Source organism: Tupaia chinensis, unplaced genomic scaffold (assembly GCF_000334495.1).
Source record: "Tupaia chinensis unplaced genomic scaffold, TupChi_1.0 Scaffold000117_2, whole genome shotgun sequence".
Taxonomy (NCBI): Eukaryota; Metazoa; Chordata; class Mammalia; order Scandentia; family Tupaiidae; genus Tupaia; species Tupaia belangeri.
The window spans coordinates 9,831,341-9,855,816 of record NW_006159583.1 but is presented as its reverse complement, the minus strand read 5'-3'; the positions used below and the strand labels follow the sequence as shown (position 1 = coordinate 9,855,816).

Here is a 24,476-nt window from a genome sequence, read left to right as displayed (position 1 = left end):
GTCAAATTGAAAAATAACAATAATAATAATAATAAAAGGTAAATAAAATAATTTAAATAAAAAGAAAGTCATGATGTATTTTTGCATAGAAAAACATAGAGAAACACTCCTGACTTTCGTAACAACCTTATAATTTGTACCTATAATTTGCATTATAAAGCACTCTCAATTATAAATGTAAAAAGACAGATCAGTGTGAACTGTTCTAAAATTTAAGTTATTTATAAATGGTACCACAAATTTAAGTCTGTGACAACCTCTCTGATTCAGGGGATTCCCTCTCTTTTCTCTGAATACTTGTTTGACTTGAGAGAGAGGACACTGGTGTCAGTCTGTATGATGAACATTAGTAAAGGTTAATTGATGTTCAGATGTAAGAAAGCTATATAAGCAGAAGTTGTCGTACCTCTGAGCATGTTCCTGTCTTCCTGGAACACTCCTACACCTCACATCCCTCCTGTCCTATGGTTTGTACCTTTGTATTCTGCAGGTTCCAGTATAAAAGACTCTTCCTCAGACAGCCTGCCCCCACATCTGTTACTCTCTGTCCTTGAAAATAGTTCTCACCTGTTCGTGACACTGCAGACTGCAACTACTTTTGTTTCTGTTAGGTCATTGGAAAAGTCATGACGTATTTTTCTATGCTTTTCTGTGTAAAAATGCTTCATGACTTTCCCGACAACCCAGCAGTTTAATGGCTGTTCCCTCACTGCAGGGTAACTGTGTCTGTTCTATTTCATTTTGTGACTTGCATACTGTCCGGCACAGTGCCTAGAGAACAGTAGACCCTTGATAAATATTTGGTTGAAACAGTAAGTGAGTGAATTTCAGCTGATTAATTAGAATGAAAATTTGCGTTAATTTGAAAAAATTTTAGAGAGGCTTTAACACATGTTAGCAGTTGGATGTGAACCTAAGAAATTCATGATCGAATAAAGTCAACAATATCTATATTTAGGTGACTTATCATTCGGATAAGCCTGGATGTAGGCAACATACTATGAGGGTTATATACTTACGGACACAAGAGGCAAAAAAGAATAGGTATGTATCACTAAAAGGGTAGGCAGAGGCCTAGATTTAAACACAGCAGTGACCAAAATTAAAGATGCCCAAATGCGAGAAGAAAAAATGGACTATCTGTTAAATGATTTAAATAGCATATAGATAATCTGTTAATTTAATTATAAAAATTTCTTTTTAGTACTGATTACCTAAATACTATGTGGTACCCTGGAAATAGAAAAAGAACATTAATAGCAGAACGTAAGAGGAGTCTGTAGCTAAGTTAAAAGTATTATACTGGGCCGACCCTGTAGCTTAGTAGTTAAGGAAAACAAATCCTACGTGGCCGACCATGCAGTTTGAATACCAGACCTGAATGCTCAGAAAGCACACTGGACACCTGTGCATGCGTGGCCCGAATCCTGGCAGGATGGAGAAATGCAGAATGGATGCAAGTGACCACGCCCCATTAGAGCGGTGCCTTCTCCTTCTCTCTCTGGCAAGCACATACACCCTCTCGCAGTTAAAAACACTTAAAACAAAAGTACTGTACCAATGTTAATTTCTCAGTTTTGACAAATATGACATGGTTCTATGTAAGCTACATTAGGGAGAGCTGTGTGAATGGTATAGGAAATTCTCGTTACTTTCTTTACAATGTTTCTGTAAATATAAAATTCTTCTAAAATAGAAAGTTCAAAATGAAAGTAGAGTGGGCCCCATAAGTGACTCAGCAACTAAATGATCTGGATCCCACATGTGACTGACTGTGATTTGAATCCTGGCCTACTGGCTTGAAAAAATACTGAGTGGATGCCAGCAGGTGGCTAAGTAGTTAGCGCGTTGGACTCCCATATGGCCAACTTCAGTTGACCTTGGCCATTTGCTTTCTCATTTTCCCTTTTCTCTCCCTTTTCGTCTCTCTCCGTTGAGCCCATGTAGGGACAAGCAGTTGGTGTAATGGCTATGTTGCTGAACTCCCATGTAGTTGACCGTGGTTTGAGTCCCAGACCTGGTGGCTTAAACTCATGCCGGGGATGTGTACGTGCGTGCCCAAGATCCCGAGAGAAGAATGGAGGAGAAGGGATTGTGGTGTGGCCATCCCCCTGGGGAGGGGGGGGTGATTTCTTGCTTTCTATATCACGCATGCACCCTATAGCAAAAACCTCTCCAAAAAAATTTTAAAAAGATATGAATTATTGAGTCCATATGCCCTATAGCAAATTTAAAAATAATAATAAAATTAAATCAATAATTTTTAAAAGAAAAGAAAAAAAAAAAACGCTGAGTGCATGTGTGTGTGTGTGCTCAAAATCCTGGTGGGATGGAGAAATGGAAGAGAAAGAAATTGCCATGTGATCATACCCCATTATAGGGTTCTCTCTCTCCCTCTCTCTCTCTCTGACAAGTGCATGTGCCCTCTGGCAATAAAAGAAAAGGGGAAAAAAGGCGGGAATAACTGACCACCTCACTGAGTGAACTCCATTACATTCAGGAAATGCTGCAGGGAGAAAGCAGAGAAAGCTCTCCCCTTGCCTGAGTGTCCCAGGGATGGGTGCTGCGTAACCGGCCAGGTAGAGAACAAAGGACATTCTTTCTAGAAATCGTTTGCTAAATAAAGTTATCTGTCCCTCTACTGTGAAATCAGTTCACTTTGAATGATTTCAATTCGAAAGCACTAAAAATAAAACTGAAACATTTATAGGAAAAGTACATAAAAGAAAGTTCTCTTTTTTCTGTTCCTCCCAGGATAGAGGGAGCCAGTAGACATTGTATACCAATATACAGATGATAAAGTATGTGAATAGGGCCAGACGGTGGTGTGGCAGTAACACAGTACTCTGCAATGCTTGGTCCACATGTGAAGGTCCTGGGTTTTAGCCCTGAGTCTTCCCTATACATGCCAGGTGCACATATGCCCATGATCTGAGCCTGCTGAGGCTGGGGATGGATTGTGGCATGAAGACCCTGTTGAGAATGTCTGTCTCTTTTTTCCTTCTCTTTCTTTCTCATAGAAGAAATTAGTAAATAAACTTTAAAAAATATGTATGTGGGGCCAGCAAGTGGTATGATGGTTAAGGTGCTGGACTCCCACATGGCTGACCATGGTTCAAGTTCTGGACCTGGTGGCTTTAAAATAAGGCCAGCCGTGTGTGCATGTATGTCCAAAATCCCAAGAGGAAAAGGGATTGCAGCATGGCCATCCCATCAGAGGCTAATTTCTCACTTTCCCTCCCTCTGGCTCTGCTCTGTCTCCAGTGAGTTCACTCACCCTACGGCAAAAACCTAAAAAAAAAAAAACAAAAAGTGACCAAAATGAAGAATTTCAGTCGTTTTTATCAAATTTCCAAATGTTCCTGAAAATTTTGCTATGCAATTAATATACAAAGAAACTACATTAACAAATGATTGTTTCAGATGTTCCCAATCAAAATTCCTTTTAGATAATAAAATACTACAATGAACCTACCGAATTTCAAAAGACATGCTAAAGTCAAGAAGAGATTTAAAAGCATGTCATCATTAGGACACCAATTTCCTACATTTGTCTGCTGAGATGACCCAGATCTGGGTTTCTAGGCACCGTATTCCAATAAACAAAATCAAGGCTCTTTGGAGAAGTGGTTGATTCCAAGACTGGGACAGAGGAAAGACAAGCTGTGCCTGGAACGTGTTGTGGTGCCAGAAAGTAAGGAAGTGTCCAGAAAGGATGTAGGCTCATTGAAAGGACGCTGGAGACAACCTGGAGTTCCCAACAGTCCAAGCTGGAACATTTCAGAAATAGAAATAAAACAATGACAGCATTGGGTTATACCTCATGAGTCCATCTTGATACAGGCAAATAAGTGTTTGGAAAAGCGGGGTCCACTCTTCGTTGTAATAGAATTCCAATTTATAAACGTAGTGGGGATAAGGAAATTGAAAATTGGCATTGGGCAGTCACCACAGTAATGATGACAAGCAAGGACCATCAATGGTGGCTAAAATTAGCAGGCAAAAGAGAAATGAAAGGGCCAGCAGGTGATGTGGTGGTTAACGTGGCCGGATCACACATGGCCAACAGCATGGTTCAAATCCTGGCTCAACAGCTTGAAAAACATGCCAGGCACATGTGTGCCCAAATCCCAATAGGAGAATGGAGGAGCAGGGATTGCAACGTGGCCATCCCATTTCTCACTTTCCCTGTCCTATCTTCCTCTCTCTCTGGCAAGTGCATGCTGTAGCAAATAAAAAAACTAAAAAAATAAAAAGGAGAGAGAAAGAAAAGAAGAAAGAGTGCTGAAAAACAGAATTATAAAAAAAATTGCCAAAGGGTCCATGTGCTTGCAAGAGGGAGAATTCCTCATTGGGGTTAGTCATACCACAATCGTTTTTCCTGCATTTCTTCATCCGGCCAGGATTTGGGGCACCCACGCTCACATGCGTGGCCGTTTTTCAAACTGCTGGGGCTCAGATGTGAACTATGATTGGGCGTGTGGGATCTGGCTCCCTTTACTGCTGCATTATGGGGCCAGCCCAGAAACAGGGTATTCAAATGATTTTAAAGTATCTACTTACAAGATATTTACCAGCTCCAAAGGCAAGACAGTAACTTCGCTGTGGCAGAACCTGGCAGACATCCCCTCAACAAATGATCAAGGTTTGTGTCGCCAGGGAATGAGACACATCAACCCCACATACCTTCTAACGTAATGCACTTCTGTGGCACTCATGCCAAAAAATGCATAGACTCAATCTAATCATGCCAAGACATCAGATGGACCAAAAATGAAGAACATTGCACAAAATATCTACCAGTACTCCTCAGAAGGTGAAGGTCATGAGAGAGAAAGACTACTTGACACAGACTGGCAGACTGAGGCGAAATGACCGCTAAGTGCAGTGAGGGTTCCTGAGTCAGAAAAGGGACATCAATAAGAAGACTGGTGAAATTTGAATAAGCCCTGATTAGTTATTAATAGTATAAGTGTTCATTTCCTGGTTTTGATGAAAGTGCCACAGGCATATAAGATGTTAAGCTAGGGAAAGCTGCTAAGGAGTATACAGGGATGCTTTATAATATTTTTGCAACTCTTCTGTTACTCTAAAATTGTTTCAAAATAAAAGATTTTAAAAAAATGATTCAATCTTATTTTTTCCAAAAAGAGTATACAGAATAAGGAATTCAGTGCAAACCACTGAAAAGTGTTTTTTCTGACTCATCATGAAGAATCATCCTTTAGGGACCAGCAGTTAGCATAATGGCAATGTCGCTGGACCCCCACGTGGCCGACTGCCGTTTGAGTCCCGGACCCGGTGGCTTAAACTCACACCAGGCGCGTGTGTGTGCGTGCCCAAGATCCCGAGAGGAAAATGGAGAAGGGATTGCGGCATGGCCATCTCCCCTAAGGGGTGATTTCTTGCTTTCTGTCTCTCTGTCTCTGTCTGTCTGGCAAGCGCATGCACCCTATAGCAAAAACCTCTCCAAAAAAAAAAAAAAGAATCATCCTTTAGCTGATTGGCAGCATTAAATATCTGTTGTTACTGCTTTAAAAAAAAAAAAAGAATTATTTGTTTAATTTTATTTATCTTTATTATTATTATTTTTTAATTTGCTAAGGAGCACACATGCTCACCAGAGAGACAGAAAGAGTTCAAGAAAGAAAAAGAGAGGGAACGTGAGAAAGCAAGCTACCAGGTTTGGGACTCAAACCTCAGTCAGCCATGTAAGAGTCCAACACGTTAACCACCATGCCACCCGCTGGCCCCTGTTGTTACTCCTTAAATACAGTCTAGCTGTGGGTGACCAAAAGGAAAAATGCTGAGCATAGAGACCCTGACAGTGGCGCTGAGCTAGACAGAACTGAGAATGTAGGCATATTTCATGTGTAAACAATAATTTTTAAAAATTTATTTCATGTGCTAGGTGGTGCCATTGTAGTTAATGTGGCTGGATCTCACCTGGCCCATTGATGGTTGAGCCCCAGGCCTAGTGGCTTAAGAAACACAGAGTGCATGAACAATGTGTACCCAAAACCCAAAAGGAGCAATGGAGGAGAAGGGATTGCAGAGAAACCATTCCCCATAGAAGGTGCTTTCTCCTCTCTCTCAATCTATCTCTCCCCTATCCCTTCCTGTAAGCACATGTACCCTCTAGTGAATTTTTAAAACAATTATTGCATGATCGGACCAGCAGTTAGCGTAATGGCTATGTCCCTGGACTCCCACGTAGTCGACCACGGTTCGCGTCCCGTACCCAGTGGCTTAAAACTCAATGCTGGGCGCGTGTGCGTGCATGCCCAAGATCTCGAGAGGAGAATGGAGGAGAAGGGATTGTGGCGTTGCCATCCCCCCTAGGGGGTGATTTCTCGTGTTCTGTCTCTCTGTCTCTCTCTGTCTGTCTGGCGAGCGCACGCGCCCTATAGCAAAAACCTCTCAAAAAAAAAAAAAACAGTTATTGCATGAGTGAGAGAGACAAAGGTTCACCCTCTTGACAGAATCCTCATGCTGGACTCCTCCACACTCTGCAACCAGACAGGATTATAGGTGCGCTCAAGGTGCATCCAGCATGCTCAGGTAGACTCGGGACATGAATCTGGAACCTTACTATATGGCCTCCAGCATCACACAGGAGCACCCCTACTGCCTATACCAAATATGGAGGTTCCTCAAAAAATTACCAATATAATTACCTTATGATCCAGCCAACAGGTGGAAGCCTTTCAAGTGTCCATGAATACATGGATAGATAAATCAAATGTGGTCTATCCATACAATGGAATAGTATTCAACTTTGCAAAGGAAGGGAATTCTGTCACATGCAGCAGCAAGGATGGAACCTGGAGGACATTATGCTAGTGAAATAACCCAGTCACAAAATGATAAAGACTATATACAGGATATTCAAAAAGTTTATTATGAAAAACTATGCATGGATTTCAATCTTTTTAATTAAAGTAAACTGAGACTTTAGTTTTATTTTTCCATAAACTTTTCAAAATGTCCTCCTATGATTTCACATGTATGAGGTATTTAGAGTAGTCATATTCATAGAAAGAGAAAGTAGAATGGTAGTTTCCAGAGGCTGGGGAGTAGAAAATGGGAAGTTGATGAATGTAGTGTTGCAGTCTTGCACAGTGAAAAAGTTCTGGAGACTGGTTGCACAGTCATGTGAATACAATAATACTACTGAAGTAGACACTTAGAAGTGTTGGAAGGTATATTTTTATGTCATATATTTTTAACCACAGTACAAATATTTTTAAATTTTGAGAGATAAAGGAAACCAAGGCTACATAAATCTGGCCTTGAAGAAGGACACTGAATTTTATTATAAGCAAAAGATAATAAGTTCTCTTTAGAAGTTGCATTGGAGGTGCCCACCAAACAGGAATTTCTAAGCGGTTCTGAGTATAACAGGATTGGGATAAAAATACGGAGTTCATCAAACATGCATTAGAAATACTGAAGCTTCTTTTTTTTTTTTTTAGAGGTTTTTTGGTTTGTTTGTTATAGGGCACATGTGCTCACCAAAAAGAGAGATGGAAAGTGAGAAATAACCCCCAAGGAGGGGGATGGCCACCCTTCTCCTCCATTCTCCTCTTGGGATCTTGGGCACGCAAGCACACGTACCCAGCATGAGTTCAAGCCACTGGATCCGGGACTTGAACCGTGGTTGACTACATGGTAGCTCAGTGACATAGCCGTTACGCTAACTGCTGGTCCCAAGCTTCTTAGAGTTGAATCAGTCTAGAGAGCAAGTAGAAATATTAAAAAAAAAAAAAAAAAAAAAAAAGACAGACAGTATTCCAGGTTCCAGCTTGTAAAAGGATAGGTAGTAGGCTAAAAGGCTCTAGGGACCAGCAAGTGGCATAGTAGTTAAGATGCTGGATTCCCATGTGGCCAACCAAAGTTCCAGTCCCAGACCCAGTGACTTGAAAATCATGCCTGGCACATATGTGTCAGTACCCAAAATTCCGACAGGAGATGGAGGAGAAGGGATTGCAGTGTGGCCATCTCTTCGGGGGGTGATTTCTTGCTTTCCCTCTCTCTGTCTCTCTCCGGTGAATGCACACACCCTATGGCAAAAACTAAAAACAAAAAAGCCCTCTGGAGAAGCAGCAGCCAAAGCTTTAGAGGAAAATACTGTATGCAGGTCAAGTCAGATAAAGACAGACAAGTTACTTGGAGGCTTGTTTCACAGGCCCTTGGTATCTTGCCTGAGTGGCTGTGGTGGGTTGCGGCCTCCCATCGCTATCACTGGACTCCTGTCCTCCAGACAGGGCCTGTTAACTTGTGGTTCGGGCTTCAGAATATGCAGTTCCAGGCCATCTAAGCAAAATCTGGACATAAGCAGGAAATCCAGGCAAAATGTATGAATATGTGTTTTTTTCTGGGGAGACTTAGGTGACTTTCATCAAATTCTCAGTGTGTTCTATAATCCAATAACAGTTCCTTGGGTCACAACATGTGGAGTCAAGATCCAGTATTCCTTCCACCCTGATTTCACTTCAGTTAGGAGTATAATTCCTTTGTGTGGGACAATTTGAAGGCCTCATCACAATTTATAATGCTCCTTCTATGGGAGGATGTCGTTCAAGACCTAAAGTGACATGCAGATGCACTCATGTTATATAGTGCAAGCAACTTTTTGCCCTTGAAATTTCAATGGTGGGGCCAGCAAGTGGTGTGGTGGTTAAGGCACTGAACTCCCACATGGCTGACTATGGTTTGAGTCCCAGACCTGGAGCCTTGTTTTCTTGCTTTCCCACTCTGTGTTCAAACTAAAAAGTAATAAATAAAATAAATAATACTTAAAAAAATTTTCAATGGCTAGTCAACAAATTAGAGTAGGGTACACACTCAGATCAAGCCCGGTATTTTGAATGTTATAGGCAAAAACCATTCTGCATACTTACTTTTTTTAATATCATCTCTATGTATCTTTTTCCTTATTTCTAAGCAAGTTAATACTTGCCAGACATTATATGATCTAAAAATAAATTTCACTTGTAGGAATAATTTTTATATTTCAGTAGGTTTTTTTTTACATCATTATCGTTTAGATTTTAGTCTTTTCTCCATGTATCTTATGTGCAGATAGGTTATATAGCTGATGAATTTGTCAAATTCAAAAAAAAATCTAAATTAGTCCTCACTTTTGGAAAAGCAGTTTGAAATCCGTATCTTATTGATAGCGGATGGCTGATGTTCATATGTTAAGTAATTGATTATATATAGGCCAGTAGATGGTGTAGTGGTTATGTCACTGGACTCACACATGGAGAACTGCAGTTTGAGCTGTAGACCCGGTGGCTTGAAAATCATAGTGGGTGTATGTGCGTGCGTGCTCAAGATCCCCGGAGAAAGAATGGAGGAGACGGGATTATGGCATGGCCATACCACCTGGGGAGTGGTTTTTCACTTTCCCTTTCAGTGTCTCTATCTCTTGCTGGCAAGCCCACGCACCCTAAAGCAAAAAGAAAAACACACCAAAAAAAGCCAAACAAACACAAAAAAACTGTTAAAAAATTGAATATATATAGAGACAGGGGCAGAAGAGGAGTGAGAAAGCATCCCTCTCAGTGGGGATGCCATATCACAATCACTTCACCTTCATTTTTCTCTTGGGATTTTGGGCATGTATGTGCATGCGCCCAGTGTGTTTTTCAAGCCTCCAGGTTTGGGACTCATACTCAGCCATGTGGGATCCAGCTGCCTTTACCACTATGCCAGGAGCTGGCCCAAAAGTAATTATATTTTAGTAATGTTTTTGAAATTATGCCAAACAGAACTGAGGCCACATTTTAGCATTGCATCTGAGAGTGACACCGCGGATCAAGAAGACCTGGATATAGATGACCACGAGGAACAGCCTTCCAATCAAACTGTCCGAAGACCTCAAGCTGTCATTGAAGATGCCGTGGCTACCTCAGGGGTGAGCACACTCAGTTCTACTGTATCGCACGATTCCCAGAGTGCTCACCGATCACTGAACGTACAGCTTGGAAGGATGAAAATAGAAACAAATAGGTAAGTCCCATGCTGACCTGAGTTGGTTTCTTTTTCTTACTTTTCTAAGAGTCCATGTGTTTTTGATGTACTTTAAAAATTTGGTCACAGAAAATGCAAAATATGTGCCTTTATCCCATTAATTTAACTTCAATAAAAAATGTCATTCTTTATAAAACAAGACAGGTTTATTTTAGTCTTTTTTGTTAGATATCACTTTCTGTCTCTACTAAGTCAAACCTTCCTCGGCACCATTTCTTTGCTACTTTATCTGCAAGTGCACTGAGATTTTCAGAGTGACTTAGTTGTACCCTCACAGATTGTCTTGGAAGCAGACTCAGAGCAGTGTGTACTTTCCGACAGATAGCTGGAAGACAGAACATAAAGCCCACGTTCTGGAAAGCCTAGGAGTTGTAATACCAAGTTCTTTTAGGAAAGGTGGATCTCTGTACTTGAGGGGACAAAACTATGGTGCTAAAGCTTTGCATTTTAGAACCTTGAAAGGATGATAGTTGGGCCAGCCCTGTGGTTAAGTCTTAATAGTTAAGGAAGCTGTATTGTACATGGCAGAGCAAGGTTCAAATCCTGGCCCTAGCAACTGGAAAAACACTGGGCACATGTGCATACGTGGCCAAAATCGGACAGAATGGAGAAATGGAGAAAAGATTTTGGCATGACCAAGCCCCCTAAGTGGGTGCTTTTTCTTTCTGGCTCTCTTTCTCTCTCTTATTCTCTCCTTTCTCTCTCTCTCTGGTGAGCACATGTGCCCTATGGCAATTAAACAAACAGAAAGGATGATAGTTTATTACATTCATGAGTGTGTTCTTTTTAATATACTGTGACATATGTGCAATTTAATTTATCTTTGAGAATTTGGTAGTGTAGAACCCACATAAGCAGGTTATTAGAGAACAGTTGATGTTTCCTGTTCTTCACAGATGTTGGCACGGTTCAAGGTCCGAATCGTTATGATTTACAGCTTCCTGTGCTGGCTGCAGTTGACATGTGGGAAGCTGACTTTATGACTGTGGGTTTTTAGTGACAACGTTTATTTATTTATTTATTTATTTTTGAGCGAGCCAATAAAAGTTGTTCAAATATTTAGAAACTTTAGTTGAACATCCTAGTTGTTTACCAGGGAGATGAAAAAGATCTTATTTCTAATCATAAGTTTAGGGTTTTAAAGTTAAGTTTGAATAGCAACCTTAGTATAAGTAGTGCAAAGCTCATCCTGTGTGCAGAAGCATGAGTTCGCATTCCATGACTAAATATATTCTTTTGTGATTTGCAGAGACATTTTTTTTTTTAATTGCTAAAGGCCGTATATGCTTGCCAAGGAGAAAGAGAAAGAGGGGAAAAGCACTTCTCAATGGGGGCATGGCCATGCCAACAGTCCTCCATTTATCTATCCCATTGGGATTTGGGGCATACGCACAGATGCCTGGCATGTTTTCCAAGCTGCCAGGCTGGGATTCACCACATGCCAGCCCTATGGGATCTAGCTTCCTTAACCAGCAGCAGGCTACAGATCCAGCCTGAGACAGAAATCCTTTTTAATAATAAAGGGAAATTGGGAACCAGCAGTTAGTGTAATGGCTATGTCGCTGGACTCCCACGTAGTTGACCACAGTTCGCGTCCTGGACCCGGTGGCTTAAAACTCACGCCTGGTGCATGTGCGTGCGTGCCCAAGATCCTGAGAGGAGAATGGAGGAGAAGGGATTGCGGCGAGAAATCACCCCGGAAGGTAATTTCTCGCTTTCTGTCTCTATGTCTCTCTCTGTCTGGCAAGCGCATGCGCCCTATAGCAAAAATCTCTCCAAAATAAATAAATAAATAAATAAAATAAAAGGAAATTGGCTCTCTGACCTCCGTACCACGGTCTTATCCTCTAAAACCCAGCTCTTTACTTGCCATTTCTACTATTTAGTGGCAAGAATTTGGGTCCTTTCTGAGATTTCATCTAAACCTTGGTGTCCCTCATTGCTCCTCCCTTTCTCAAACAAGTGTCCAAAGGTAAGAGCCAGGTGGTGGTGTTGCGTCAACATGACCCACATGACAAAGGTTCTGATTTTGCATCTCGGGACCTTCCCGAGCATTCCAGGTGCAAGCACTGTGGTTGCACAAGTGGGTGCCCATGATCGAGGCCAGCTGAAAATGGGTGCACCGTCACGTGAAGACCCCATTCGGGATGCCCATTTCTCGGCCTCTATCTTTCATAAAAGAAATAAAAGAATGAACCTTCTAAGACCCCACCCATTATAGTGTGAACTTTATTTACACCTCTTTAGTTAACTCTCCACCTCCCAATCCCTAGTGAAATTGTTTTTTGGATCCCTACTGTGATCTCTAGAGGAGGAAACCTCTCTACTCGTGACTGGTTTTGTCCAGCCCTCCCCACCCGTGGCTTCTGGTCAATATTACATAGACATTAAAGCTACTTTATTTACTGAAGAGCTGGTCTAGCTGCTTCTCTGGCCATGAAGCTTTCTGTCTACACACCCTGGCTATGTCAATAGGATCCACCTCTTCTACTGCAGCTGGATATGTCCTCTCTTTCCTTTTCTCCACAGACCATTAGTTGGCCTTGTGCTCACCATCCTGGAACCGCCCTCTGTCCACCGTGCCAGCACCATCTGTAATCCCCAAGGGCTGCTCTTCTCCCACTTCTTTCTTCATATCTTCACATTTATCTTCTGAGGGTCTCCTGGTCCTAGCTGAGGGCCTGCTTCTCCATCTGTTTGTCTCTGTTGAAAAGAGTAGGATTTGCACATTTCCTTATTACATTAGTACAGAACTGCATTTTTCACAACAGCTCACACGTTTATGTTTTTTATCTCTATATTTACATTTTTTAAAGTTTATTTATATATTTCTTCTGTAAGTGACAGAACAAGAGACAGATGGAGAGAGAACACTCCTCCAGGGTTTTCACGCTGTGATCCACTCCTCGCATCAGCCAGCCCTGGATCACGGGCCACGTATGCCTGGCGTACTCAGGAAGGTCTCTGGACTCAAACCCAGCACCTCCCATGTGGGTCAGCCTCACAAAGCACCCACCATCCAGCCCCTGCATACTTACATTTGAATCTGTGAAGTCTATAGGATCATTAGCCTCTTGTTTCCTTTTTCAGTAATACCTTTAACAGCTCCTCCATCACCCTCAGAAAAGTGAGATGAGGCACATTTTCTCTGTGCATGATTTGAAGAAAGGGCAGCTGCTTTAGTGCAAGTACTGAGCAACTGACTGTATTGCTCCTTGTCATTTTCAGCTGAATATTAACGTGACATATAGAAGCACATACACATTGCACAATGAATCTGGAAGAAATATTAGTGTGTTGTTAGGAAATGTTGTAGCTCTCCTAGTTAAGGTTTTAAGTTTATAATACTTGGGATGATCACTGGTGAGGGTAAATCAGGTTTATCCAGCTTTTAACTATCAGGTCATTGATAATACTAAATGGCAGAAAATAACATGGCTTTCGAATGTATGTTTTCTCTCTTTAAATATATGCTTACATAAAGTGTTCTGAAAATTCAATTCACACTAGAAGATGCAGAGACATTGTGAAAACCTAACTTAAAAGGTGTTAATTTGTTATCTAATTTCCTGATCCTGCAATTCTGGAATTATCCACCAACCTATCTCAACACTCCTGCCCAAGAGTGAAGAAGAACAAAGAAAAAAACAAACAAAAAAAAGACCTCATGGCAGATCCTTTTCATACTTTTTTGGTATTACTGAACACAAAGTAAAATAAATTTGATGGATAGGCTATACCTTTAAGATAAATCATTTTTCAAGTCAGATTCTGGATAAATTGAGCTGACCTGTCAACACTGTGCTTCTTATGTTAATTTCTGAATTTAAAGACAAGAAGGAACGATGCAGCCTAGATAAAATAGGATAAATTCTAGAAAACGTCATAGTGCTCTTGAGGAAGCAATGAAGTATTTGCCATCACTCTTCCACACATGTACATTAGCAAGGAAGACAAAAATATATACTAGTCCAAAAATTGCCAAGTGAAGACTTCATCTGCGCTTGCTGTTCATTGTTTTGAATATCCTTCCTGTTGGAATAGATGACAGTCTCCCTCTCACCTTCTGCTTCTTCCTCTTGCTTTCAATTCGTGTCGCCTAATGCAGCTAACTATGCACCGTGTTCACTCTGCAGCTGTCATTGTTACCCTCTCTTCCTCAAATCACCTTCTCCGCCTCGCATGTGTTTTACTCTTGTCGCACCTAGGCTACCTGCTCTACGATGAGCCCTTCTCCTACTTAAGGGCCTCATCTTTATGTGGTATAATAGAGAGGAGCTTGAGGGTCAGTGGAGGACCCCTGCTGAGTGTGGAACCCTGGGAGGGCTCTCGGCCAAGGCCCGAAGCTGCACCAGAATAGCACTGATTAAAGGCCAGGCATTATTCGTTGGTACTTCACCTAAACTGTATTACTGAATGCTCACATCAATCCTTCCCTAAAGGATTTTACTTTTCCTTTTTACAAATGAGAAAACTTAACACCCAGAGGCACTAGGTAATTTTTCCAAGACTGACACAGGAAGTGTGTGGCTAACCCAGGATACAAGGCCAGGTCTGTCTTTCATTGTACCTGCCGCCCTCACAGCATGTCAGCTGAAGCAGAAACAAACTTGCGGGTGGAACGTGATCCTGAGTTAAACATATCTACACTCAGAAAGTGGAAAAAAAGACAACTTATTATGAGTATTATCCTACATTGCTATATGGTATGCAGTGATTTATCATAATGATCTCATTAATTACTATATATTTAAAATAATTATAATTCTGAATCTCAGTTACTCATCAATACTTACATAAGAAATTAGAGCATTTCTCTTCATAACTTGGAAATTTTCTCCAAGACCTGGTGTGTTAGTTACCAATTGGCTCTCAGTTAGTGAACATTCCCTGGGTAAGAACTATGGTATGAATATCACAATTTTTCCTTATTGCTTTGGAGACTGCATCAGATGCCAACTAGGAATTGAATGTGCCAGGACATAGCTATCAATTTACCCATCTTATACCTCTCCTCTTACAAGTGAGAGGACTGGACCAGCCATAGCACGGTGGTTGAGGCAGCTAGATCCCACATGGCTGAATGCATGGTTCAGATCCCAGACCCAATGGCTTGAAAAACACACGGAGTAAGTGTGTATGAATGCCCGAAATCCTGAGAGGAGGCTGGAGGAGAAGAGCCTGTGGTGTAGCCACCTCCCTGGGGGGTGCTCTCTCTCTCTCTCTCTCTCTGGTGAATGCACACACCCTCTAGGAAAATTACCAGAAAAAGAAAAAAAAGGAAATGAGAAGGGTAATAGTAGTGACCATAATTGCAGCAGGAACCATTAATATTCATCTAGCACTTGTTATGTGCCAGGTACATTGGGCAACCTTACCTATTGCTATTTTGCAAATCTTTTTTTTATTTTTTTTATTTTTTTTTTTTGTGAGAGATTTTTGCTATAGGGCACGTGTACTCTTCAGAAAGACAGAGAGACAGAAAGGGAGAAATCACCTTCTGAGAGGGTTGGCCACACAGCAATCCCTTCTCCTCCTGCAATCCCTTCTTCTCCTGTCTCCTCTCGGGATCTTGGGCACACATGTGCATGCGCCCGGCATTAGTATAAGCCACCGGGTCTGGGACTTGAACCATGTTTGACTACATAGGAGTCCAGTGACATAGCCATTACACCAATTGCTGGTCCCAATTTTGCAAATCTTAATAGTTTAAGGAAAGTGATTACCTTTCTGAATTTTTTTTTTTTTTGAGAGATTTTTGCTATAGGGTATGTGTGCTCACCAGAGAGACAGAAACCAAAAACGAGAAATCACTTCCCCAGGGGATGGCCACAAAGCAATCCCCTCTCCTCCATTCTCCACCCAGGATCTTGGGCATGCACACCCATGCGCACAGCGTGAGTTTGAAGCTACTGGGTCTAGGATTTGAACCATAGTCAACCCCATGGGAGTACAGGGATGTAATCATTGTGCCATATGCTGGTTCCCCTTTCTACTTTGAACTGATTAGGATATTATCCATATTTACCAACTTGTCTTGATAAGGGGCCATCCCTATAAACTATAGGCCTGTCAGTATCTCATATTTGTATTATTGGCATTTATGGTCATTAAAAGAAACAATAGGACAACATCTCTGAAGATTTTGACAGCCAATCTGGGATGGAGGTTTTGAATTCTTATCTGTAAGCAGAGTGTTCAGAGGTTTGCTACTCAACAAGTGGACTGTGGACTTGCAACCTTAGTATCACCTGAGGTGGCGTGGTGATTAAGGCACTGGATTCCCACCACGGAGTAAGTGTGTATGAATGCCCGAAATCCTGAGAGGAGGCTGGAGGAGAAGAGCCTGTGGTGTAGCCACCTCCCTGGGGGGTGCTCTCTCTCTCTCTCTCTCTCTGGTGAATGCACACACCCTCTAGGAAAATTACCAGAAAAAGAAAAAAAAGGAAATGAGAAGGGTAATAGTAGTGACCATAATTGCAGCAGGAACCATTAATATTCATCTAGCACTTGTTATGTGCCAGGTACATTGGGCAACCTTACCTATTGCTATTTTGCAAATCTTTTTTTTATTTTTTTTATTTTTTTTTTTTGTGAGAGATTTTTGCTATAGGGCACGTGTACTCTTCAGAAAGACAGAGAGACAGAAAGGGAGAAATCACCTTCTGAGAGGGTTGGCCACACAGCAATCCCTTCTCCTCCTGCAATCCCTTCTTCTCCTGTCTCCTCTCGGGATCTTGGGCACACATGTGCATGCGCCCGGCATTAGTATAAGCCACCGGGTCTGGGACTTGAACCATGTTTGACTACATAGGAGTCCAGTGACATAGCCATTACACCAATTGCTGGTCCCAATTTTGCAAATCTTAATAGTTTAAGGAAAGTGATTACCTTTCTGAATTTTTTTTTTTTTTGAGAGATTTTTGCTATAGGGTATGTGTGCTCACCAGAGAGACAGAAACCAAAAACGAGAAATCACTTCCCCAGGGGATGGCCACAAAGCAATCCCCTCTCCTCCATTCTCCACCCAGGATCTTGGGCATGCACACCCATGCGCACAGCGTGAGTTTGAAGCTACTGGGTCTAGGATTTGAACCATAGTCAACCCCATGGGAGTACAGGGATGTAATCATTGTGCCATATGCTGGTTCCCCTTTCTACTTTGAACTGATTAGGATATTATCCATATTTACCAACTTGTCTTGATAAGGGGCCATCCCTATAAACTATAGGCCTGTCAGTATCTCATATTTGTATTATTGGCATTTATGGTCATTAAAAGAAACAATAGGACAACATCTCTGAAGATTTTGACAGCCAATCTGGGATGGAGGTTTTGAATTCTTATCTGTAAGCAGAGTGTTCAGAGGTTTGCTACTCAACAAGTGGACTGTGGACTTGCAACCTTAGTATCACCTGAGGTGGCGTGGTGATTAAGGCACTGGATTCCCACACATCCAACCCTGGTTCGAGTCCAGGATCCAGTGGCTTGAAAATCAAGCCAGGCACATGTGTGTGCATGCCCAAAATCCTGAAAGGAGAATGGAGGAGAAAGATTGCCTCATGGCCATCCCCCCTTTCCCGGGAGAATGATTTCTCACTTTCTTTCTCTTTATCTCTCTCTGGAGAGCACATATGTCTGATGGCAGAAAAAGGAAAAGAAATGCAGCCTCAGATCCTACCCAAGAGCTACTGGGTCATAAACTTTATTTCAGTAAAATCAGTTTATGCTCATTATAGTTCAAGAAGCTTATGTCTAGAAAGATCGCTCTGTTTCAGCTCCAGCTTTATTATCCTGTCAACCAATATAACTTTTTTTCTGCAGATTACTAGAAGAATTGGTTCGGAAAGAGAGAGAATTACAAGCACTCCTTCATCAAGCTATTGAAGAAAAAGACCAAGAAATTAAACATCTGAAGCTTAAGTCACAACCAATAGGTAAATAGTTAGAAAATTTTAAAATAACACTGTTCAAGAAGTCTGCCCCCAAAAGCAGAGAAAGTCAAAAGGCAGTTTTATTTCATGGCTTAGTCAGCATCTACCATTTGCACCACAATTACAAGCAGAAATTGCTTTTAAAAAGCACATAATTCTTGGGACCAGCAGTTAGCGTAATGGCTATGTCGCTGGACTCCCACATAGTCAACCACGGTTCAAGTCCTGGACCCGGTGGCTTAAACTCACGCCGGGCGCGTGTGTGTGCATGCTCAAGATCCCCAGAGGAGAATGGAGGAGAAGGGATTGAGGCGTGGCAATCCCCTCTGGGGGGTGATTTCTCGCTTTTTATCTCTCTGTCTCTCTCTGTCTGTCTGGCGAGCGAATGCACCCTATAGCAAAAACCTCAAAAAATTTTAAAAAATAATTATCTTGGGACCAGCAGTTGACGTAATGGCTATGTTGCTGAACTCCCATGTAGTCAACTGCGATTGAAGTCCCAAACCCAGTGGCTTGAACTCACGCCAGGCGCGTGTGCGTGCATGCCCAAGATCCCAAGAGGAGAATGGAGGATAAAGGATTGCGGTGTGGCCATCACCCCTGGGGGGTGATTTCTCGCTGTCTATCTCTCTGTCTCTGTCTTTCTTGCGAGTTCACATGCCCTGTAGCAAAAAACTTAAAAAAAAAAAAAGGCATGTAGTTCTTAACTGTAATGAACTCATCTAAGTGCAGTAAAAATAAATTATTTATAGGTGTCTTTTCTTGAAATTATATTTTATTTAGATAAATAGGGCTTTCCACTCCTTTACTTTTAATTTATTTTTACAGATTTCACAATGAGAGGTTAGCAGGTGGTACACATCCCATATGACCAATTGTGTGGTTTGAGACTCAAACCAGGCAGCTTGAGAAATATTCTGGGTGTGGGGAACCAGCAGTTAGCGTAATGGCTATGTCGCTGGATTCCCACGTAGTCGACCGCGGTTCGTGTCCCGGACCCGGTGGCTTAAAACTCACGCCAGGCGCGTGTGCATGCGTGCCCAAGATCCCGAGAGGAGAATGGAGGAGAAGGGATTGCGGCGTGACCATCCCCCCTGGGGGGTGATTTCTCGCTTTCTGTCTCTATGTCTCTCTCTGTCTGTCTGGCGAGCGGACGCGCCCTACAGTGAAAATCTCTCAAAAAAAAAAAAAAAAAGAAATATTTTGGGGGGGTGTTGTGGGGGTGTGTGTGTGTGCGTGTGTGTGCCCAAATCCCAAAAAGAGAAGGGACTGTGGTGTGGCCAACCCCCCAGGATATGAGTTCTCACTTTCTCTCTCTCTCTGTCTCTCTCCCTCCAGCAAGTATATGTGTCTATGGCAAAACTTAGTAAAAAAAAAAAAAAAAAAGAGAGATATCACAATGAGATTACTAGTATAAATAATATAATGTTTTGTCATTTTTTGCTTTTGTAATCTGTGTATCCTGGCTTGTTTTTTCCCCTTATAATTTGAAGGGGCTTAAGTACAATAAAGATATAGCAATAGTAAAACTTCAAAGTTCATAAGCTGAAAATCTGACTCTGTCCTGTGAGAAATTGGGGGTGAAAGATAGCCAATTTAGAGGAAAAAAATTCACAGTTGTTTTTTTCTAATTATTGCTATTCCACATTATTGCAAATGATGGAACAGAGATAATTACAATTATTTGGTTAATTGTGTTCAATTTTGTTGCATTGAAAACATAAAGTACAAGTTGATGTAGAAATTATAAAATTGATATGAAGTGGGAGTATTATGTTATTATTTGTATTTACTTGTAAACTAACAAGTCTGAGTCTTATCTGTATTGGGTTGTTGGAAAACATGACACAATTTTTATGTTTTTCTATGCAAAAATGTGTCATGACTTTTCTTTTTTCTTTAGAGTTTTTTTGCTATTGCTTACATACGTTTGCCAGAGCAACAGAGAGACAGAAAGCGAGAAATCACTCCCCAAAGGGAATGGCCATGCCGCAATCCCTTCTCCTCCATTCTCTTCTCAGTACTTTGGGCGCACATGCACACATACCCAGCATGAGTTTCAAGTCGCAGGGTCCAGGACTGAACCGCAGTCAGCCATGTGGGAGTCCAGCGCCTTAACCACTATGCCACCTGCTAGCCCACATCATGACTTTTCTGACAACCCAATGTTATCATTTATTATGACAATCCAGTTGTTGCTATTAACATCTGATAGGACAGAACCTCTTGAAGTATCTGTAAATGTCCATTAACTATGAGAATCTCACATAACCAACCTCTTTTAGGTAAAGCTAAGATTATTTCCCCAAAATTCTGTTGTAGATATTCCTGGGGTACCAGTGTGTCACCTAAATTCTCCTCGCACAAATACTGAGGATTCTGAACTTACTGACTGGCTGAGAGAAAATGGAGCTGATGAAGACACTATAAGTCGGGTAAGGAAAACTATCTGTGGGACAAGTATTCTTTCACTTTATGTCATAACGTTTGCCAGGCACCATTCTATCCCCAAGGGATATATGGATGAACCAATCAGACCCAACCCTGTCTTCCTGAGGCTCATAGAAGAGGGTAGGCAGAGGATACTGAGATAATTCCAGATAAAGTAGGTCAACTGCATGCATGCTTTGGTGGGGGTATTAGACAGCAGGGGAAGATCATTTCAGGGTGGTGGTGTAATTTGTGCAAAGACAAGGCACTGAAAGCTTTGTGGTTCAGAACCCTTAAGCATTTCTTGTGTGTTTTTGAATCGATGATAAGGATGAGTGGGAGAGTCAAGACTGACTTAAAAGAAAAACGTTTTATTTCTACTTCTTTTCCATTTGTTAAATGTTTAATTCTCTTGCAACATTATTAGGTTCCAAGGGGCAGCAGCTATTTATTATTACTTAATAAACTAGAGCTAGTTGGTGACCTTATGTCAGAAATATTTTCTATACAATCCATGTTCTATCTATAGATAACCTACTGCCTCTCTGTTCCTTAAAATGAGCATGAATAGAACTATGTTTATGACTGCAAATGTAAACCCATACAAAGAGGCTATATTTTTTGTAGAGTCTCTTAATATAGAACATTGAATTCAGTTTTATATTTAAATTTTTTAAAATAACTCATGATATTTTCCCCCTTGACTTGATCATTCATTGGACTACTAAATAAAATTTAGGATCTTCTTAGAAATCTTCATTTAACAAGTTACTGCTGGATAAATTTAAACAACTTTCTTCTCTAAGGAAAAGAATTCATCCAATTAAGTTCTTCATAATGTCGATCCCTGTAACTTAGACTCAAATCACAATTAAGGACTAGTCATTGATGATCCAGGAAATCATAGCCCTTTTTATTTGGCTTAAAATGAAAAACCTCAGTTTAAATGCAGGACTCCAATTTCACAGTCAATTATGGCAAAGTACCTTTTATTAGCTGCAAAAAAATAAATGCAGAGATTAAACATATCCAATACCTTTCCAGAAACGTTTTCATCTACGTGAGAAAAAACAAAGCTAACATAGAGCCAAACCTCTTAACTACAAACATTTGCCTATGTGCAGCAGATGTAATTACAAGTCTTATCTTTCATGAGAAGACCATTCAGAATTCATGTCCCGTGTAATCCTTATATTATACATTTGGAAGTCTGATGGATGCATTTCTTTGTAATTACTTTGAATTAGGGAGGCCTTTCTCCTAATGACGCCAGAAGATTGTGTTTGTGGATTTTTTTAATTACTGCCAAATGTTTATATTGTAGAGTTTGCTATTTTTTAAAGGTATATGAAACATCTTACTTTTGCGCATGTTTTACTTCTCTACAGTTTCTGGCTGAGGATTACACACTAGTGGATGTTCTCTACTATGTGACACGTGATGATCTAAAGTGCCTGAGACTAAGGTACCACTTGCTTTCTGTTCCCATCATGGAGAGAGCACTGGGCTGAGATTAAGATGCCCAGCCTCCTGCCCTGGCTGAGTCTCTTTTTTTTTATTTTTTGAGAGTTTTTTTGCTATAGGGCACGTGCACTTGCCAGTCAGACAGAGAGAGACATAGAGACAGTAAGCGAGAAATCACCCACCAGGGGGGATGGCCACGCCGCAATCCCTTCTCCTCCATTCTCCTCTCGGGATCTTGGGCACGCACGCACACGCGCCCGGCGTGAGTTTAAGCCACTGGGTCTGGGACTCGAACCGCGGTCGACTACGTGAGAGTCCAGCGACATAGCCATTACACTAACTGCTGGTCCCCTGGCTGAGTCTCTTAACTGGCTCCACAGTCCTGGGCAGAACTCTGGCTCAGCTGCTCTGACAAAACTGAGTTAGCTGGACCAGGCAATTTAGAGATGCTCCAGTAACCAATTTTTATATCAGTAAGTGAAAATCAATGGGAGACATTTTTGTGAACAATATGCAGACTAAGATCATACAGAACTTCTAAAGTTTTCTTCAACAAATGCTCTGATTTAGTTTATGATTATGCCTTATCAAAAATATTAGGATGGGGTGCCAGCTTGTCATCTAGATGCCTGGTAATCTGTTACAATTCCTATTTTTTTCTATTTTGTTAGAAGGTATGTGTGCTCACCAGAGAAAGACAGATAGAAAGGGAAGGGGAGGGAGAAAGCAAGTCACACCACAATCCCTTCTTCATTTCTCCATCCTTCCAGGATCTGAGGCACACATACACACATACCCACTGTGTTTTTCAAGCCACTGGGATTTGAACAGCAAGTAGGCCATGTGGAATCGTAATCACTTAGTGATTAAGTTGTGGGACCAACCCGTAATTTCTCTCTCTTTTTTTTTTAATTGCCAGAGAGGGTCAGTGCCCTCAGAGAGAGAGAGGGAGAAAACATCCCTCTACCCCCAAATGGGTCATGGTCATGCACAATCCCTTCTCCTCTATTTCTCTATCTCTTCAGGATTTAAAGGCATACATATACATGCACCTGGTATGTTTTTCAAGCTGCCAGAGTTGGGAATCAAACTGTTGATAGCCAGATGGGATCTGGCTCCCTGTGGGCCTGACCCAATTATTTCTTATAGTAAGTAGATTTCTCTACCAGGTCAGGCATCTGTATAACTATTTCACCCACATTTATAAAGACACACTTTAAAAATGGCAGACATTTTAAAAGAAGTTTTGGGGCCTGGCAGTTTGTGGGAGTGGAAGGGAAAGAAATGGAAGGATTATGAGAAAATATATACCAAAAGAATATATAATGACTGATAGGACTTTGGGATCTTCATGTTCTGACCAGAGCCGCTGAAAGCTAAGAAGTCACTTTTCTGTTTCAAGGGCAAAACCTCAACTGAAATGTTCTCTTCACCATGTTCTTCTGTCTTTAAACAGGGGCGGTATGCTGTGCACACTGTGGAAGGCCATTGTTGACTTTCGAGACAAACAGACTTGACATTCACTTTACTCTTCGGTGGAGATTCTAAAAATTAGTACAGAACCAATCTTCTTGGGAGAGGGAGAATCGAAGGGAGAGGAGGGAAAAAGCTGCACTTTAAATCCAGTATTTGTTTACTCATGTTAGAAAACAGAGAAAACACACTGAAATTTCCTAACTGCTTCTATTTCTATAATTCGTAAGGACTTCAAAATAACCCTATACATTAAGAGTTCTAATGTGTAGGATTATTTTAGCCTAAACATTTTTATGGATATATTTTTAACTCAGCAGCTCTTGCACTTCAGCCAAACGTCTACTTCACAGGAAACAGATATGACATTTCACGTGATTGTGCACCACTGGAACGAAACCAAATGTGACCATAACTTTTTATGCTTATGTGTGTTTGTAATATGCCCTAATAATCTGAGTAGAAATGCATAGTTTTATTGTATAAAGTTTATGTTTTTTTTTTTAAGTGTGTGGAATCTGAAAGCAACAGTTTTTACCTATCTATATTCATTGTAATATTGACTATATTTTGTAACTTAAGTTTCTGGCCCATAGTACATTTGTCTGAGTCATTTATGTACTACTGAACTGTACCAGTTGCACATGCCTGAATCATAGTAATAATGTTAGCTTGTTCTAAAGCTATTCGTTGTGTCATACTTACTCTGAAAAGTAAAAAGACTCTCAACTCACTGTTTTGATAAATTCTAAGGAATTCTTGTTTTGTGTTGACCAGCTAGATAAACTATTATGTTAAGTTGCCAGTTATTTCTTCAGCAATAACATTAAGTAGAATCTGTCATCTATTGAAGCAGTCAAAGAACTGATATCTAGGTTGTTTTTGAGGGCAACAGAGGGATAAGAAAGAAGGTAAAGAAAAAAAGAAAGAAGGAAAATTGGTGTGTTTTTCTCAATGCCCAAAGTAATCTTTAATGACTACTGTGTAACTTAAGGGGCTGGCAAAAAACATCTTAATGGAAAACACTGCATTTTCTATCTCCACCATTTTACTTCTTATATTTGGGGGGAACTATTTTTTTTTTTTTTGGAGAGGTTTTTGCTATAGGGAGCGTGTGCTTGCCAGAAAGACAGAGA

The 24,476-nt window shown here is 41.0% G+C and overlaps 1 protein-coding gene across 1 annotated transcript in view; it reads left to right on the top strand.

Moving 5' to 3' along the window:
- MAP3K5 (mitogen-activated protein kinase kinase kinase 5) overlaps window positions 1-24,073 on the top strand; it is a gene marked incomplete at its 5' end in the record, with an annotated part of 263,294 nt that extends 239,221 nt beyond the window's left edge. The window contains 5 exons of the mRNA XM_027770250.1: window positions 9,777-10,017; window positions 17,864-17,976; window positions 20,296-20,408; window positions 21,792-21,868; window positions 23,324-24,073. Of these exons, the coding sequence (XP_027626051.1) occupies window positions 9,777-10,017; window positions 17,864-17,976; window positions 20,296-20,408; window positions 21,792-21,868; window positions 23,324-23,384 (605 nt within the window). The remainder of the gene's footprint in view (window positions 1-9,776; window positions 10,018-17,863; window positions 17,977-20,295; window positions 20,409-21,791; window positions 21,869-23,323) is intronic.
- Window positions 24,074-24,476: the final 403 nt, after the last annotated feature.